This window comes from Topomyia yanbarensis, chromosome 2 (genome assembly GCF_030247195.1).
Source record: "Topomyia yanbarensis strain Yona2022 chromosome 2, ASM3024719v1, whole genome shotgun sequence".
In the NCBI taxonomy this organism is placed as follows: domain Eukaryota; kingdom Metazoa; phylum Arthropoda; class Insecta; order Diptera; family Culicidae; genus Topomyia; species Topomyia yanbarensis.
The window spans coordinates 356403825-356424982 of NC_080671.1; the positions used below are offsets into that span (position 1 = coordinate 356403825).

General features: G+C 37.2%; 1 protein-coding gene across 1 annotated transcript; it reads right to left on the reverse strand.

Moving 5' to 3' along the window:
* Positions 1–601: 601 nt before the first annotated feature.
* Positions 602–20610, reverse strand: LOC131684299 (tubulin alpha-8 chain-like). Its single transcript, XM_058967033.1, has 5 exons — positions 20342–20610; positions 5626–6844; positions 5019–5568; positions 1115–1166; positions 602–1025 (listed from the first exon to the last, which is right to left on the reverse strand). Exons 1-3 carry the CDS (start codon positions 20351–20353, stop codon positions 5489–5491), a joined length of 1311 nt encoding a protein of 436 aa, XP_058823016.1. The 5' UTR covers positions 20354–20610; the 3' UTR covers positions 602–1025; positions 1115–1166; positions 5019–5488.
* Positions 20611–21158: the final 548 nt, after the last annotated feature.

Here is a 21158-nt window from a genome sequence, read left to right on the forward strand (position 1 = left end):
AGATTTTGTGAAAAAATTCGAGATATCGATTGCATACAAAATTAAATTAAAAAGAAGTAGCTAACGTTGTCGGACATAATAATAGGAATTAATTATTAGTAGTCATTTTTGCACAATCTTGGCTCAATTTCCAAACTATGAAAATGAATAATACATTTTCAGATTAAGATTGGACCGTATCTTGAGCCTAATATCTCATAGCATGCACGATGTAGCCCTATATACGTTTCATCCCGTTGCCAATTCCAAATTCAGATTATTAACACATGAAACTTGCACATGTTGACGCCAACTCGAGCACTCGCTCATGGTAGAAATCTTATCTCAGTTCGATTCATATGACATTTCTCATTGCACATTTTTCTTAACATTAAATAACGACTTCGGACCAAGTCGAACCGCTCCAAACGACAATCACCGCAGGACAAGTCATCTCGTAACAGACATAACTGACCCTTTTCTTTTAGCGCAACTCCAGTGAAACAGATAGGAAGAGAAAGAGAGAAGGTGGGACTTAAAATTGACTGCTGAATGGCTGAGCCCCGCCGCCGGCTAGCTATTCGGAGTTCGGAAAGTGTGCCCTCCAATATCTCTGACAGACTTGTTACACACAGTTTTCATTCGCTTCCTGCGACATTTATTGGGCACATCTAAGTTATACGCCTGATGTCTATATAAATTTCCTCACTCCCAAGATATGTTTACCGCATTCGGCCGACTGCAGCTAAGTTCTTATCTGGTTGTTACATTTCCATTCCTTGCCGTCCATAAATTCTGTGTTCCGATTGCAATGACCCCTCCGTTTCCTCGTCGGATTCCCGGTTCCTTCCCCTTTTACGCACTGAATCCAATCGAAGCAACCGGACCGCAAAGTGCACCCTCGGGGAAAATCGAATTAATCCAAGCGGTCAAATCGAACTCCTCGCGATTGTTGGGCATCGACGGATAGCTGGTACCGTAAACCTGTTCGTACAGATAAATGCCATACCGGTGCTCATACGTTCCTGTAGCGGGTGCTAAATAATCTGGGGTATAATTTTTAAATAATAGAGAAGATAGCCATCAATTCAAATACAATGTTGCATCTAAAACAGGAAGTAAGCGTATATCTTACCCATCACCGTATCACCATCCATGTAAGTCATGCCTTGCTTCACAGCGGATTCCTGTCAGCGAAAGAGAAAGAGAAAAAAATCTAGTGATTGAGAAAAATGTTCATGTCGGAGAGGAATCTGCGAAACGTTGAGGAAAGTTAAGTTTCGTTATATTTCACTGTTACTACTCAACGGTAGATGTTGCCAGCAGTACTACTCGTTCAGTAGGTGAACATGCTAGTGAAAACGAATATAACTAAACCATACTGTAGTTCATGGTGATCGCAGTAGAACGAAAGGTAATCAAAAGCTTCGTAAAGTTATCGTTTGAAAGCTCATTGGTGAAAGCTTTGCAGCTAAGCTTTGTTTCAAACCGTCTTAAAGCAATCGTTCAAAAGCTCCCTTTTGGGATGCTTCAGGTGCAAGCTCCGTTGCTAAAGTGAACCACCGAGACACACTTCCGGTAAAAAGCTTCCGAACTTCAAAATCAAATATAATAAAATAATAACACAAAAAAATTTTTAGCACTTGATTAAATTTTTTCGTTTACATTACATTTCTTATTCAATATATTGGATGTTCAGCCATAAGTGGTGATATTTCATTCCTATTGCTTACACGATTCGGTTAATTACTATTAAGATACAATATTCTTTCGCAGTTAAGTGGTTTTTGCAGCGGAAAGTAGGCTTAAAACTTGTCATGTGGGTAAAGAGGTTAAACGTTATAGAATATAATGAGAGCCAATTGTTACAATTAATAAATGAAAAGATTTTAGTTGCGATTTGCTTATACAGTGAAGACCAGATTTTATTAGCACCCGATTTTATCAGTTTTTGAACCGATTTTGTCAGCCTCATTTGAAAATTGATAGTTGTTATTTTGATGGGCTCTAGCACACAAACCAAGTCGAATTCGAGTAATTTCTGTAATTTCCTTATCTTAGAGATCCGAAACATGCAAAAATAAAAAATTTAATTTTTTTGCATTTTAACACTCAAGTGAGAGCAAGGATGTGAAGTAAACAGATCAGAAAACTAAAAGTGGCAGGGTCATTAGAACAGGCTTAATATCGTACAGGCTTAATCTTTCCCTACCTAGTAATCTCTAGCTAATCGAATGTCGTTAAAATGTAAAAAAGAAAATGTGACTAACATAGTCGAAATAAAAAATTAAAAAAAAATAAGAAGTTTAATTTTTTGTATTGTTTGCTGTTAGAGCCACTTAAGGGAAATTTAAGCTAAATAATCAGAAAGGGTTATGAGGCTATATCTAGGGACTAAAGAAAAAATTTTAAGAGCTTCGGTTTCATAAACAGAAAGAAAAATATATGTCCCGATTTTGTCAATGTCCCTGTTTTATCAACCCGAAATTCACCTAGGGGCTGTTAAAAACGTACCTTCACTGTAATACTGTTCTTCATAATAACAAATGTTTCGAAGTTTCGATCCAGTGTGTGCATTTCGTTTGTGCTAAAACAGTAAGGACACTTCAAAATCATTTTCAAAATTTTGTTCTGAAAACTTGTAGTTTGTTCTTCAGGCAGAGACAGTGGTGTAGCCAAAGTGGGGTTTTGGTGATTAAACCCCTCACAAATCTAAATAAATTGAATGGAAGAAAACCATTATTCATGCTGACTAGTTTAAGTACATATGAGCGATCGAAAATAAAAGTCGTAAGGAGCATGCTTCATATAACCCGTTTCAAATATATTAGAATATGAAAATCGGAAATAAGCTTCAAGCGTAAAAATCGGACAGAGATTCTTCAGCATAAGAATCGCTTAAAATTGTTCACCCATAAAACTCGGCAAGGATCCTCCAGTATAAAAATCAGTTAAAAATAAATAAATCGTTCGCAGGAGCATGTTCAAGTCGGGTTTTTTTATGTTTTTAAGAGTCGGATATATTTTTTCCGGTTTTTAATACTGAAGGTTTTTTATCCGACTCTTACAAAGGAAAGTCCAAGTCCGATATTTATGCTTAAACTTTATATTCGGTTTTTATATTCTAATATATTTTATGTGGGTTTTACGAAGCATGTGCTATACTTGCGACTTTATATACCCACAAGAAGTTGAAAAATTCGTCTTTGCACGTTTTAGTGAACGATCATTCCAATTTAATAAATCTAAAGAATTATTTAAAATCATTATTAAACTTCGAATTCATTACCAATTTATTTGCAAATTCACACCCAATTTGGAAAGCTTCAAACATGGAGGTAGAATTCAGCATTACAGTCATCAATTAAAACATTGATTTCTGCAACAAAAATCAATCTTGATTATGATATGCTATACCGGTTGGAGCAAACGAAACGATGTATGGAGATGGAATTGGCGGTAGTAATCGTTCTTTTTGCCGCGTTACGTTCCACTGAAGCATAAGATCACACACCATTGTAGGATGGTATGAGTAAGAGAGAAGATCCCTGTATAGGCGGAGAAGTTGTATTTCTCTTTTTAAACGGTTGAACACGCTTAACCATCACAGTACCAGGTTATAATTTTTCTGAAAGTTTTATTATAATTTTGCTCTCATTTCTTCAATTTTGACTAATTTAGATGAAACCGGATTTAAAAGATCTGGAATTCAGTCCAGTTTCTGTATATCTTTTAGCGTTCAGTTTCCGTATACCTTTTAGCGTCTGGAATTATTCGGAATTACGGTGGGGTGTATCCAACATCCCAGTCAATAGGGTGATGGAGGAGTTTCGAAGAAACATCTCACAAATCTAAATTACATGATTTTTTTTCCATCCATCCTTCACAATAGATATAACATGCACCAATCTCGGACGACGAAAAACTGTTTCGGAACAATCAAAGAAAATGTATATACCTATCTATCACTCTAGCTTCTTAAGATCATAAATTTATACGAAATGCGAAGTTATTTCAATCATATGGTCCTACAGCTTCCTCAACCTTGATATGACCAAACCTGCATCGGATTGAAATAGGGCGGTCAGTAGAAGACCGGAATTGATTTTAGAAGCCGTTTTAAAATCCAACGTGGCGGTTTCCGGTTCCAAAAAAATCAGTAAAGACCATCATCAATATAGGTGTCACTTGCAAAGGAGCGATTAGTAGCAGACAGAAATTTATTTGTGACGCCATTCTGAATACCAAGATGGCAGCTTCCGGTTACCACAACACAAAGAAAACCACCATCAACATGGGTGTCATTTGAAAGGAGGTGTGCACTGGAAGACAGAAATAGATTATTGACCAAAATTAATAATTGACACCATTTTGAAAACCAAGATGGCGGCTTCCGGTTACCACGAAACAGTGAACACTAACATCAATACGGGTGTCACTTGAGAGGAAATACAGTTAGTGAAATATTTGCAAATACTTTTGACGCCATATTGAAAACCAGAATGGCGGCTTACGATTACCACAAAACTGTGAAAGCCTTTATCAATATGGATGTCATTTGAAAGGAGATGCTCAGTAGATGACAGAAAAAGATAGCGAATTAAGCGCTATACTTGATGTTATACAGGTGTTCAAGTGCACGGTGGTAATATGAATGACTACAAATCTGTTCATATTTAAATTAATAAACATCTATTCGGACTTAGTCTTCATTCTTCATTCGTCGACACGTAGCTCATCAAGTTCGTGGCTGGCAAGCCATTGTGTATTAGTGCAAAGTGTACTAAGAATGTAATGGACATTTCCACGATTATGTTGAACATTAAAAGCCTCCGTGCCATAGTTAGAAGAAATGAGAAAGGCACAATTGCACCGCTAGGTGGATTAAAACAGGTTTTTTTTCTTTTTATAGTATGTTATTGAACAGAAAACCTCATTTGTCGTAACGGCAATATCGAAACAAAATAAAGCATTACATGGTAAAGTTACGTTGGATATATACGAAAATGAACTAAAAGAAAGTGATCTTCTGTACTTACCGGAATGTTCACCACCAACCAGTTCAAGAATACTCGACCCTCTTCATGAGCTCCATCCATATCCAAAAAAATCAACGTGTAAAGCTTCAGTGGTTCGGCAAAATCATAGTAAATTACGGGAGGAATTTCGAAAGCTTCCTCTGCGTCAATCGTTTCGCCACAGTTCTCCCGTGACAGTACCCAACCGGATCGTTCCGAAATGGCCATGAGTGAATGGAAGGCACATGCTTCCAACGCATCGCCGGAAATAGTTGTGGTGCAGTACCCACGAATAACAAAGGGTAACGACAAAATCACTGTGAGCGAGCACAACACCAACATCGTTCCAAAATGACTGGCGAGTAAATAAATAGGATTCTTATCTACTGGGCAGATTTATAAGCATTCGTAAATGCACCTGCGTGTATATAATCATAGTATTTAAATAATGTAATGATGATTGAAAATTTCCTATTGAGCGATCGCCCCGACTACCGTTCGACCTCTTCGTAGTCGCATATTAAAGCGGAAACATTCTCTCTTGCATCGGTGAGATCGGTTTCTTCCAAACCTTAAAATTAAGCGCATCAACTGTATCATCGTTCTAACTATATTCAAGAGTACATACCTTCGTCCATGTAATGATGAAAAAATGCCTTCCGCTCAAACATTTGCTCAAACTTTCCGATGATCCGTTGCCAGGCAGACCTGACTGAGGTGCTGTTGGAGAGCATACAAACTGCTCGATCCACTTTGGCCAAATCTCCACCCGGTACTGCGATAGGCGGTTGATAGTTAATACCAATTTTGAACCCCGTGGGGCACCAATCAACAAAATTGATGGCCTTCTTCGTTTTCAGCTCTATGATGGAACGATTAATATCCACCGGTGATACGTCACCTCGGTACAACATACAGCAGGATATGTACTTCCCTGTCCGTGGATCACATTTTACCAGTTGACTTCCTGGTTCGAAACATTCCGACGTGATTTGCGTAGTGGTCAACTGTTCATGTTTTGCGTTCCGATAAGGGATCAACGGAGCATAGGTGACTAACGGGTAGTGAATTCTGGGGTACGGGACTAGGTTCGTTTGGAACTCAAGCAGATCAACATTTATTGCACCGGAGAAACGCAGTGATGCTGTAATGCATGATACAATCTGTGCGATCAACCGATTCAAATTCGTGTATGTCGGTTCGGATACATTCAAGCTTCTGTCACACACATCGTAAATAGCTTCATTATCCAGCAAAAAACAACAATCACTATAATCCATGCCGACGTGTGTGGAAAGAACTGCATTGTACGGCTCGACGATGACGGGCGATATTCTTGGCGAAGGAAAAATGTTAAATTCAATCTTTGACGTTTTTCCATAATCATCGAGCAGTTTCTCTAGTGCAAGTGTCCCGAATCCGGATCCCGTTCCTCCACCCTGACTATGGAAGATCATAAAACCCTGCACAGTTGAGCACCCTTCCGCGACCTTCCTTACACGATCCATCACCGGATCGATCATCATTCGGCCCAAGGTGAAATGGCCACGCGCAAAATTACTCGACGCATCCTCTTTGCCCGTGATGAGTGTACTGGGGTGGAACAAGTGCCGATAGGCGCCAAGCCGTATTTCGTCTATCACCGATGGCTCCAGGTCCACCATTACCACCCGCGGTACGCAGCGGCCTTTTTTGTCGCAGCTGAAAAATGCGCTACAGTCATCATACATTGAGCAATCGCAGAACCGTCCGTCCGGGTAAATTCCATGCTCCAGACAGTACAGCTCCCAACACGCGCTTGCAATTTGTACGCCCGCTTGGCCGACGTGCAGTTGGATAATTTCACGCTGTAGACATAAACAGATATATTAATTCGACGATCACGCAAGACAAGATGTTTTGGCACACAATTCGATGTACCTGAAAAAAAAACTAGTAAAAGTTGATGACAACCTTCGGTTGATAAAAACAGGGCTTTTCGGTAGTAGGCCAGTGGGACTGAGTGTAATATCGTTCAACGAAGCCGGCTAACATTAGTACAGTGGATTATTCAGACCGACTGGAGTGATCTTTTGTCACTGAGCTTATCAGTTGTGGTAGCGCGTTTTAGAGAATAACAAAATTTTCGAATTCGGATATTAGGTAATTTTAAACAGTTCAGCTTTGAAGATCCATAATTTCCAAAAATTTAACTAATCTAATTTAAAGTTTAATTTTTGAAGGATCACGGTGTCTTTGTAGAACAACTTTATTCAAAAAAAATCGGCATCTCTAAAACTCCAGGATATAAAAGAATGGACTTTTCCTTTTCATTTGAAACCGAAATCAAAATAATCGGTTGAAAGGGTTCTAGAACGTCTTTTTATTTTAAACTTTTTTGTTTGAAAACTTTGGTTTTACAATGAAACTAATTTACAGTTTTTGCACTGGTTGGTACTGTAGACGTTCATACTAAATACTAAATTCAGAATCTTATAAACACTAAAATTCAGAATCTTATAAACACTTTTATACTCTACAAATTTGTCGAAAACCATAAATCGATTTAAAACTATCCGATAAAGTTATTACAATTTTTATTGGTTTTTAGATGTACACGAGACCTACAGGTTAAGAAGTTGATTCAAGGACATACAAAAAACGATTGGTTTAGATGAAAAGTGTATTCAGATGGATTTAATTACCTTTTAAAAATGTTGATAAACTCAACAAAACTATTGTTTCTATCATATATTTGGGTCTTCCTTTAAATTTCTTTTCTCACTCTAAGAGATGGCTAATGTAATCTAGAATTACCGATGATCCGATCTTACCTGGTAAAATATCTTTGGAATAAATTCAAAATTTTTGTTTGAAAGGACTAAAGTTCGTTCGTTGTAACGTTCGGATTTGATTGCGAATCTTTTGATTGCGAATCCTGTTTGTACTTATCAACATTACAAGAAAGGTGAGTTTTAGGTCCATCTTTGTTTTCTTTTGGGGTAGATACAATTCGTCAGATTGTATAGATGCAGAGTATTGTTATCACTTAAAACACATTTCATTTACATAAGGAACACATGTCATACAGTCTTAAGAAAAAGGATCAAATTTTTTTTCATTATTTTCCTTTAAAAAAGAAGTCGTTACTCACTGAACACGGATCACAACAGTAAACGAGTAATTTAAATCTGTCCATTGAATATTTCTCTCATAATATGGGATAAGAGCAAATACAACATCAGGGTCACCATATTCACAGATTTTTCTGTAATGTTACAGATTTTTTTCACAATTTTTGATCACATATTCTTTTTCACAGATGACAAATTTTTGGCATTTTGATGAAAATTTCGCAGATTTCCAGAGACTATTGTTAATATTGTTATTTTTCATAGATTTTTGGACAATTTAACGCAATTTTAATTTCTGTTTTAGTCATCACAACGTAGAACTATTTTTTTTTACCGAAACACAGATTTCAATGTGGCAACCCTGGACCACAAGAAGTCAGAGTTGCCAGTTCAGTCCAGAATGTGATCCTTTTTGAAAACAAAGTATTATTTGAGTACAAGAAAAACCTTGCAGCTAAATCGTTTGACTTCTGTTCGAATTAATCCCAAAAGTTAACAAACTTGAACCTAAATCTCATCAAACTATTTTCCTATTCATCATCTGTATATTAATTTTGAAATGATCACTAAGGAATCTCAATCGAAATCAAGTCATATGATTAAATATCTAATCAAGTTTGATCAAATATAAAGGTTTAAATTTAAGCCAAATTTATCTTACAAAATGCTGTATGAAAACAAGGTTGATTCAAGATCGCATTAATCATACTTCAGAATGAGTGAAGAATTGAAGGTGAAGAAACGAACATATTTGTGATAGAAAAAAACTGTTCCTATTTATTTTACCCAGTATTTTTGAAAAAAGTTCCAATTTAGAATAAATTTTATCTACACTTTTCTATATCTCTTTGTTCATAAAATATGACTGGAGCACATAAAACGGTGAAATCTGGAATTATGTTTTTTCCACTTAAAGGTGGGATAGTACTCGAAATCTTCTGAACAAACTGATAAAATAGGCTAAATATTGTTAACAAATGAAAATGTTTTTGGATATCGGCTCTTAACCAGTAAGCCCCGTGGGAATCAAGAAATGTTGTTAAAATTTCGATAGCTTGCTCGGGCGACTTTAGATCGATTTGTAATTTTCTACAAAGTTGTAAACAATAATATTATCCATCAGATTCTCACTTTTGGTAATATTTGAATGTCTATAGTACCACATAGGGGCAAAAATGTGAACCCGTTTCATTATAAAAATTAACCTTTCAAACAATAAAACATTAAAATAAAAAGTTGTTCTGGAGCCCCCGACAGAATGTTTAACTGGAAATGTCAAAGTCAAAGGCAAAGTCAATTCTATCACATACTGAAGTTTTGGAGATGCCGTTTTTTTCGAATAAAATTGTTCCACCAAACACAGCGTGAGATGTTTTATTATTCCCACAAGAAACTTCAGAATATTGTTTGACATAACAATTCACTTTTAACATCATTCCTCATCAGAAGCACAATGTGTGTATATGTGAATAGCTAATGCGCATCACTAATGCACTGGCGGATCGCGTTTATATTTACAGGGTGACCAACTTATATCACACAGAGTTGAATTATATTATTTATTAAAAGTCAGTATGTTACCCAAGTAACCAGCAGGCATGGAAAGTATTTTTTAAAAACGGCTTTTGGCACAATAGACCGCTCCATTATTGCTGTGCCATGAAAATATTGTTTAGGGCTTTTCTTCCTTCAAAATGCTGATTAATGACAAGATGTTTTTAAATAGTTTATTGAAAGCAAATTTAAAATAGTTGTGCATGAAAACGCTAATATGCTGCAAGAAGCATCCGCAAACCAAATAAAATGCTACTTTACTGGATGTACTAGTACTAGTAGTGGTTACTTGGGTAATATTGGATTTAGAAATGATGTATGTAAAACAAAGATGGCGGAGATTTCAAAATTCAAAATGGCCACGTTCTCTTCGCGCGTTATCATATGAAACCGTACAATGTGGATATTTCTCTTTTTCAAATGTTGTAATAGTAGGATGTCTCCATATCCAAAATTGATATTCGTCACCATACAAAAATTCAACATGTCAAAGCTATAGTAAAAAAATACGACATAATAGATATGCCGGATTTTTTTTTATAGACAAATGTGAAAAGCTTCAATCTGAATTAGAATTAGAATAGAGATGTCACCATCTTGGATTTCAAAATGGCATCAGACATCGATTTTTGTCATCGACTCATAAAAATCGTGTCTAAAATATCCACATTGATTGGAATATAGAGAATTCCAATAAACCGGATGTCGCCATCTTTTTTTTCAAAATGGTGTCAATAATCAATTTATGGCATCTAGTCGTTCAGCCCGTTCCGAAAATACTCATATTGATTGGGTTATAGAGAATTCAGAATTTGCCACAAAAAATGGTGTGCCGACTACCGACCATGTTTGGATGCCGACAACCGATTTTAGTAACCTTTTTCAAAACTGAACCAAAAAAAATGCGGCGAACGTTTCGTCGCCATTCAATGTTGAATCACAATATAGAATAAATTCACTTCGTAAATATTCAATGCGCATATTTTTTCGATCGATTTACTTCTTTCCATAACACTAAGCAAATGTTAAAAAAAACTTTTGAGTAGATTTTCACTTGTTCAAAAAATATTTTGGTTGTACAACAGAACAACTGTTAACTTCAGCTATCGGCACAAAAATAACACAATAACAATATAACACACAAATAAAATATAACAGTATGACCATATCTGCTTTCTGTCAAAAGTTATATAGGGGTGCCGACAACCGACCAGCGGTGTCTTCATGTTGGACTATCAGTAAATCCAAATAAACCATCAATGGTGCTTTTCACGCAACGAAGGATTGCAACCGGAGCTCGTCCATTGCAGTTCTTTGACTGAAATTATTGTCGCAGATCAAGTTATGTACTTTGGGGTAACTCGTGACTCAAAACTTAACTCGACAGCTCATATCAAATTCAGAATCAGAATTCAGAATTCAGCTTACATGGCCTTCGGCCAATGTAGACAAATTTTCTACAAATTTTAGAAACACAAATCTAAGTACATTCTGTGGATCTATACAACAATTGTTAGACCTATACTGGTATACGAGTGCTTTGTTTGGTGGCAGAAGGGAAAAGTTACGGCATTCTAATCAAAGTTGAACTTTCTTCAGAGGATGGACTTGATGGCGACGACTGGTATGCTCTCGACAACACCTACTGCTGCTGTAGAGGCACTCTTGAACATAAAACCTATATGTGCTTCTGAAGCAAGAACCATTTTCTTGTGCATTCCGTCTAAAAGTTTTAAAGGCTCTATCCAATAGATCATGCAACTAGCCACACAAGACTGATGATTATTTGGGATGGGTATTAGACCGGCAACATTTTTTTTCGGAACACTGCTACACAGCAAAAAAAAGTCATGTAACTTTACGTCTTGCCAGATGCACATAAAAGAAGCGTCTCAATTCACATAAATTTACATGTAATTACATGTAAAAATGTGAGTTGTTCGGCTTTCCCTAGGTCATTCAGCCTAAGTTTTACATCAAAAGAGTCACAATATTTAATTTTACATATCATAGCATGTAAAATCCTAATATCGGATGGAAAAATATATCGTTACGTTGTTTACGTAAAATGTAATTTTCATTTTTTCTAAGAGTGTAATTCAAATGGTAATTGGATGCAAAAATCATATGCAAAATATGAACTTTTACCGATAGCTCTAGTTCACCCGCAAGAGGTTTCAAGTTTCTATAGTAATATACATGGAAACTCGAAAATAAAAATAAAAAATTCCACAGTAACTCTGCATACCTCAAAAATTTTGGTCACATAGCTTATTTTATTACGAACAGCTTCGTTAAAGGTTGTATATTGGTTGGAAGTTCCCCAACAAAGTTATTTAACTTTGAAGACCAACCGATATTTTTGAAATTGCCTATTCTAAGCATGTGCGAGAAAGAGAGGCAACACATTACTTTATATCAGAATATCTTTTTAATGCTAAATCAATTTACAGTCTTCGGCAATGTTGATCCTTACACCTTAAGCTATATATCTGCAGATTGTGGGATGCATTTTTTACTGAATTTATTGTTTCTTTCACCTATTTTTCATATATTTTCGAATACGAACATGGAGAAACTCTTGTGGATGAGCTAGAGTTTTCAGAAAAAGCTCATATTTGACAAATGGTATGTGAAGCCAATCACCTTCTGATTTAACAGCGTTCCGAAAAATTGTTGCCTGTCGAATGGGTATACATTTGCTTCCAGTGACCTTACACTCACATGTTGTTTTCATTTAAAAGCTTTCAATTTGAGAACTCCTCCTCGCGAGGAATAACTGTCTGGCTGGATAGAGCGACAACTTGAAGAATACGTAGTTTGTTATACTGGCGGTTTTTTGCTGGAGGGTTGAGCCGGTGTTGGTGTCTACTGTCGTGAAATGAGTTTAAACCAATCTCAATCGCTTGGTAGACACTGAACCTATTCCAAGCAAAACACTTAGCGATTCTGTGTGGCGTACAATCGGCACTTCTACAGAGAATTTGCGGTAAAAGAATCTATTTTTGCTCTAACAATTAGGCTTCCATGAAAGTAGTTCGTTTGGCAGATTCTGTATGATGTGAGTCGGAAAATGCCAAAGAATTTGCCGTATTTTTCCAAGCACAATTGCAGTATTCTTGGCAAGGCACTGGCTAGACATTGCAAAATCAATTATCACACGGCTACTATCGGCTAGTATTATTCGTGTGATATTCATGAATCCGATTACGGAACTTCATATCATAGATGAACCTATGTACAGAGAGCCGAAACTCAAGTTTAAGCCGTATTTGATTGATATCTCTTCGGGGGTATTGTTCTGTCAACTCATTATCCCCTCGGGGGTGTTGATATATCCGCTCAACGATAAGTGTCTTCTATTACCGTGAGAGTGAAAAATACTTCAGTATTGTATATATTCTCTGTGTCGTTATTTTACTTATTCCTAACCTTACCACTTCTCCAATCCTTCCTATCACGTAATGATAAAAAGACAAATCACGGCAAGCCACAAATCTCCGACCAGTATGGGAATGTGCCAATTGAACCAATCCTTGGTACTCCTACTAGCGTGCACTGGGCAATAGGCCGTGCAAAAATGACTCCCCTGACAATGGTTCGCCTCAAGGTAAGACAGATGTCGAAAGAAAATCGAATTCCCGGCTCAAGGTATACCCATGCTCGTCCACCGGATCTCTTCTGGGCCAAAGACAAAATGTTTTAGATTTTATAGCAGATTTCTCGAGTTCTGACGGAACGATATTCGTCCGTGACAGAAATATCAAAAGTTCGCCCTGAAAAGCTTCAGATGGTTGTAAATAGTATGAAGCATGCAAATGCTATTGCTGGCTGCGAGCTCTTTACGAAGAAGTATAGAGTGTATGTACCAGCTAATCGGGTTGAAGTATGTGGTGTCGTTTTCGATTCGAGTTTGAATTGCGCAGATCTGCTGACACATGGGGTTGGCTGCTTTAAAGACCCCATGTTTCAGCCAGTGAAGATACTGAAACTTTTACATTCAGCATCAGTCACAGCTGACGGAAAGAGGACCTATGTGGATCTCAGATCTTCACTGGGAAACCTTCGCCGGACCTGCATTACATAACTACTCCCTCTTTGACAAGGTTCGTCTAACTGTTCGACTAATTGTGCTGCAGTTGATGAGCTCTACCAATTGCAAACGACTGGGACACACAACCTTCCCTTGTAGCTATAAGGCTCGTTGTGAGAAATGCGGTGAGAATCACGTGGATGATTCCTGTGGAAGGAATTATCATTTCAATTTTTACCAAAATTGTTCTCCACTAAGGAGAAATAAAGCATGGTGTCCTCATTTTTCTGACTTTAGTTTTTATTTCGTCATGAAAAAATTTCGAAAATGGTATCCGTTCTCTCCATCCGCTCTCGGTAAGCCATCCACAATAGGGCATTGCAAAAAAAATTTTTTTTTTAATTTTCAAACCCCCCCCCCCCTCCTATCTTGTGCCAAATGCAAAAGTAAGCTTAAATACCAAATTTCAGCTCATTTGGACAATATTAGACCCCCGTCCACTTCGATTGAATATTTTGCCTTAGCCACCATGAGAAAATATGAACGAAATAAGCAAAAAACGCAAACTCTTATGATGAAGCGATACTCGTCATCGAAAATTTATAATCTATACTATTTTTAAAGCAGAAAATCCCCAGGATTCAAATGGTGGTAGTTTTGTTGCTGGAAAAATAAGGGAAGTTGGGATTTTGGGAACTTTTTGACACCAAAATCACCCGTTTTATGAAAAAATAGCATATATTTTGGGCTTGGCAGTTCGTTGAAAATCATACTTCTATTATACCATTTTTTACATAATGAATCTCCTGAATCATATGCAGGCAATTTCGTTGTGGCAACAATCTGAGAAGTTGGAGGTTTAGAACATTCTGCTATCAATTCCACATCGTTTTAATGAACATCGCCAAACCTTCCGGTAAACGACATTCGTCAAACCGAACAAAACCGAACGTTTAAAAATCGTGTCCTGTGGACTCGTGCCAGACTTTCGTACGAAGTTTAATGACGTTTATGCCAGCGTTACAGACAGGTGAGAAAATTTACGCTGCTTTTATTGGGAAAATCTAAAATTCATTACTGTTTCGTTATCTAGGATACAAAGCAAAACTGTAGTGAGAAACAATGGCTTCCGGTGATGCTCCGCAACCAACACTGACAAGACATAAGTCTAGAAAGGATAAAATCCCTCAGGACTGGCTTTTAGGAGAGCTTCTAATTGATTTGATACCAAAGAAAGGAGCTCAATTACCAACGAATGGTGATGTTTTGCGTTTGTTTTTATGCCTGAATCGTGGACTTCTACAGAAGGAGAAGAAGGACTCTGTCATCAAAACTGTCATTGGAAAAGTTGAGGTTTTTTGGCAAATCGCGGGAATTCCCACCACGAATATCAACAGTGGGCATTCCAAGAATAGACTGAACAAACTTATTTTGAAATATGAAAATATTCGGAAACACAAGGGAAGGAAGCACATTTCCGATCGGAAATTTGAATTTCTGAAATCTCTTAATCGGTTGTTTGATATTTCACATGAGGATGCTGTCAGTATTATTGAGCACGACAGATGCAGAACAAAACACATGATAGCGGAGGACATACGGTTCCTAACAGACCAGCGCACAGTTCGCAAAATGGAATTGGGAGGCCTCGACAAGTTGCATTTCAGAAAAGTTGAAAAGAGATTTTCTCGTCTTCAACAGCTAGACCAACGAGCACAAAAAAATCAACAGCGGCAATACATAAGTGAGGAAGATAAAGGATCAGATGGCATCATGCTAGAGGAGGAAGATGAAATAAAGGAGAAATAATCTTTTGACCCTGACTTTGATCTCGCTTCGGTAAGTAGCAATAAGCGCAAAAATTCTCCTGTTGTCTCCCTCAATCTGCCTCGCAACCCATTCAAAAGCACAAATATATCAGCTATGGGAGACCGGCTAAATCTTTCAGCAGGTCAACGAACAGCTTTTATGGGTGCGATTTTATCTGAAGGTGGAGTCAGTCCTGGTGATGTTACCTTATCAGTAAAAAGCACTTGGGAAGCAGGTAAGGAGGTTCGAAAAACTGTTGCAGAAGGTATCAAGGAAAAATTCGTTCCACCCAAACATGCCGCTCTTCAGTGGGATGGCAAACTTGTGCCAGACATTAAAAAAGAAAACAAAGATCGTCTGGGAATTCTAGTTTCTGGTATGCCAGAGTACGAAGAAGGGAAACTTCTTGGTGTACCTGTAATAAGTAACAGTACGGGAGCAGAGCAGGCAAACGCTTCTTGGACTCTGGTTAAAAAATGGGGACTATCTGATAACATACGAGCCCTCGTCTTCGATACGACTGCATCCAACTCCGGCCGAAAACTTGGAGCATGTGTAAAACTCGAAACATCTTTAGATAAGAAGTTGTTTATGCTTGCCTGTCGTCATCACATATTCGAGAGAATATTATGTGCCGTACACAAAGAACTGTTTGGTAAGACGTCAGGTCCGGAGAATCCATTATTTGTTCATTTCCGAGATTCGATTTGGAAAACTCTGAACACGAAAGCAGATTTCAAAACCCTTCCAATTGTGGAAAGGAACTTGAAAAGGCGATCGGAAAATGTTATCCAATCGCTGAATACAATTCTTTCCCCTGATCCCAACTCAAAGCAAGCACTTCCACGAGATGACTACAGGGAATGTGCAGAACTCATGCTCATGCTTCTGGGAGCGAAACCTGAACGAGAAGAGCATTGGTTACGACCCGGTGCTTGTCATCATGCTCGATGGATGCCTTCAATTTTGTACCCAGCTAAAATGTACGCTTTTAGTGATCAAGCTGGTTATAACAAGGATATGGTTACAAAACTAGAGAGATTGTGCCAATTTAACGCTCTTTTCTATGTTGAGAAATGGCTCACGGCATCGATTGCAGTCGATGCACCACGGAATGATCTAAAACTCTGGCATGACTTGTGTGAATACAGGAAATTTGATCATGAAGTTGCCAATGCTGCACTCCAAGCATTGGATAGACACTACTGGTATTTGACTGAGGAATGTGCAGTCTTTTCTATATTTTCAAACCATTTGTCGGACGCTGAACGGCAACAAATTGCTAAGAAATTGTGTCGAACACCACGACCGGCCGAGTTTGAAAGAGGCCATCCAACATTTCCCATTTTAAATAAAAGTACAAAACTTGTTGATCTGATTGGTCCTAAGTCATGGTTCTTGTTTGATGCCTTAAATATCAGTGCATCCTGGCTTCAGAAACGTTTTCGTAATTGGCAGCTGGATCCCAATTATCAAGAAGCAGAAAGATTTGTTCGGCACGTGAAGGTGGTCAATGATGTTTCGGAGCGTGCTGTAAAACTTATTCAAGATTTTTCGAACACCATCACTAATGATGAACTACAAAAACAATATCTGCTGCAAGTGGTAGAACACCAGAGAAAATCAATCCCTAACTATAATAAATCTACACTAATCAATTTATGAAATGCGAGCTTTGGTGACATGATGTGATATACGTAGTTAAACTCGATAATATCTATATTTTTATCTATATATGTCTCAATAAATACATTCTTGGTATAATTAGAGCTTGTTTATTTGCCTACATAATTGGAGAAAAGTTGCAGCATATTTCATTCAATATGGCTTGAATTACTTGAAAGAGTATTTTTCTACAATACGTTCATGGAGTTCCCCTTATTAAATAGCATATATAACATGAAACTGATAATAGCATGTCCCAATACCCCAACTTCCCATATTCTGTCTATTTTAATGACTTTCCGTAGATTTATTGTGTATCAGGAATCAGAATATATTGGCTCAAATGGCACGCTCCCCGTACATAGTCATTCATTTCAATGAACTGCCAAGCTCAAAATATATGCTATTTTTTCGTAAAACAGGTGATTTTGGTGATTAAAAGCCCTCAAAATCCCAACTTCCCTTATTTTTTCAACAACAAAACTACCACCATTTGAATCGTGTGGTTTTTCTGCTTTAAAAATTGTATTGATTATAAATTTTCGATGGCGTGTATCGCTTCATCATAAGAGTTTACATTTTTTGCTTATTTCGTTCATATTTTCTCATGGTGGTTAAGGCAAAATATTCAATCGAAGTGGGCGGGGGTCTAATATTGTCCAAATGAGCTGAAATTTGGCATTTAAGCTTACTTTTGCATTTGGCACAAGATAGGAGGGGGGGTTTTGGAAATAAAAAAAAAATTTTTTTGCAATGCCCTAATCCACAACTTCAAACACCTTACCAAATCAACAACTTTCGAACGAATTTGTCTACAAAGACAAATTTGAATTTACTATGATGGGATCCCTTATCATCGCTGTTGTGCCATCTTATGACAAACGCCATTTTGGGGTAAACTGAGTTAGATATGCCACATTACTGAAAATTCTCTACAAAATGGAGTGCGCAGAATTTTGAAATTCTGCTCGGATACTGAGGAATAGTGAGAAATGTGATGAGAGTTAGTCAGTTTTTTGTTTCAAATCACTGTATCTTGGGATTGGCTCAAGTTATATAGAAGATTTATCTCTAGGGAACACAATGGCATAATAATTTTAAAAATAACAGTATATGTAATGCGAGAAAAATACAGTTTTAGTTTTAAGTTGGAAATATTGCATATTTGGCAACACTTTAACCATAAAATACTCTTTTTTATACTTTCCTTGGCCAATTTCCTTTAAAATGCATCTCACCGATTGTTTCTAAACGAAACTAAAGAAGAAGATATCAATAAAAATTAATAGCTGATGCTTTATTCCTGTCGAAAGTTTTCCATGCACAATTATGACACGTCGTATAAATTTTTCCATCCACACAAACCTACGACGTGTTAGTGCGACTTTTGTTTAGATGTTTAGTAAAAACTCTTAATATAGTCGACCGATCGTAGTGATATTTGAGAAACTAAGACAGAATAGATAGAAGCATCAATTGACTTTTCTGAATTGCTTCAACCATTTAAAAGTTTTGAGATATTTAATATCAAACTTTAAAAATCGTTTTTCTCGAAATGTGCTAAATGGTGATTATCATAAGATAGCACAACAGCGTCGTTTTATTGTGCATGGTAAAAAAACGGACCATGTTCTTTTTTAGGAAGTTCCTTGATACTACATTACATGCCTTCCATTGCGGAACTTGACCGTTTCGACAGACTTCGCAGCCGATTCTTAGTGTACAGGGCAATTGCAGGGCTATTGCTACTAAGAATCCTTCCTGGCTGGGGCTCGAATATGTAGCGAGTGGGTTATGAGACCATATATTCTACTGGTATCCAAAGTAGCCAAGGTCCAACCAATTATTAGAATCATTTTAGGGTAAACAGAATTCTATTTGATTTTGGTTGAAGGGATTCGAGATAATATTATAGGATTGTTGCTACTTTGTTCTCCTCAGTAGATTCAGGAATGAGTCAAAAAACTCATCACATAATTGATTAGATTTTTTTTCGGCCGGGAAAAAATAAAAAAGATGATCATGGTCATTGCGTTTAATCACAGAGCTCTGGCATCCACCTCGATGCCGACATAGTTATACCTTTAGTAGGCATATACCGGAATAGCGGCGCCAGAAATTTAAGGGGTATTCGATTAAATGGCTTGAAAGGTAAGGTAAAAATTGAAGCGTTTCAAATAGTCATTTCGCCTAACTACTATAAACTAGAGAAGATCAATTTTTCAGCAACAATATCTAATTTGACTTTAAGATAGAATCAAAAATCCTTTTCATCCACTTTTAATGTTGCCGCCAACGACTAAAAATACACCCAACACCATCGATCGTAAAAAAGTAGATCTGCTCCGAAGCGAATGATTCGTATCCTTATTACTGTACATACGATGCATCGCAGAATAAAACTGTTCGTACCCTGTACATGACAAATCACCTATCCGCTGTGGTTTTTGCAGAATAATTTCTTAATTACATTCAGCAAGAAGCACAAAATCGTGGACGGCAACATTTTAAGTCTGAGTGCTTTTTTTCAATTGGGTATTAGTTGTGAAGACCCTCTTATGTAGTTTTTATCAGAAATTCCAAAACTTACTCTGCTACAATCTAACCAGTAACTTGTTTGCAATTAGCTATTTCAAATATTATCATTCACCCATGGAAATCTAACGTCATTCTAAAATTGTATTTTTTTAGCACGAAACGGTGTGTTTATTTGTGTTGTTAAGAAACCGTTCATAAAAGCACATTTTATAGTTTTCATTATCCTGTTATTCAAAATGGTGCAACTCACATATTGGGTAAATACTAAACAGTGACGCTCCAGATGAACTCGAATGTTCAACCTTAACACCCGGCTAGTACGGTTTATATGGACTTCTACGCGCTGGACTTCGAGTGTAGGTACCAGCGAACTGTCTAAAAAGTAGCTGTGGGGATTATAATATTAATCCCTTCTTAACACGTTGCCTTTCAAACTACCCGTGCATTCACATTTGCACAAGAACAAAATCATCTGATAAATACCCAAATTCAATACCTAGTCACAAAAAAACCAAAATTATCGGGCTCATGTTTAACACCAATCAACAAAATCTTTAGGGAGCATAAACAGCAAATACAATACTTATCGGAATTAAAGAAAAGTAAACCGCTATATATCCATCTGTACTCACACTCTTCGCCATTCCTTTTCGTTTCCGTGTTTAGTAGTTCCCACTGGGCTTTATCAATTTGAATGTAATTTTCAATTTTGTACTTCTTTATGTTGATTTGTTTCACTGAAAAATTTTGACGCAAGTTGCCGAAACAGAGAACACCACTGCAAACAAACGCTAATATTTATTTTCCCATGGGTAGGTACACAAACGGTCGGTATCGGAGTTTTGATGTATGCAATACTTTTGCAAGCCGTGATCGTAGCACACTACGATTGTTTGCGAGAGCACACGATATGAGGCGTAGAATGTAACACAACATCGTGAACCGAATTGTACCACCCAAGCGTTTGGGTAACTATACTTGATAACCATCCCAATGATGGATCTTGCTAAAAATTACGCATATTCGAGTAAATGCGATTGAATCGAAAATAATTTATGCGCAATTCTAATCTGCGCACACAAGTATACTAATAAAAAATCAAATATTAGATGCTCGTATTTGATTCTCCCAGCTCTTCTAAACAAGATTGTGTAACTAAATGGGCATACACCAAACATCCAACAGTAATTGATTAGAACAGGCAAATAGTCCGGATGAAAAGAGTATTGCAAATCAATTAGACGAGCCAATAAAGCTTCGTTTTTTGCTGTGTCCCTGTGTCGTTCTCCACCCCGTAGCACAGGTTCGTTTCTTTCGCACGAAATCATCGGACACAGTAACGAAAGTCGCCAACGAATCTAACCAACAGCGTAAGCGAGAAAAAAGGGCAAACAATAAATAATGATCTTCACCGGAATAGTTTATTGACGTCACTAGGCGCAAGTGTGT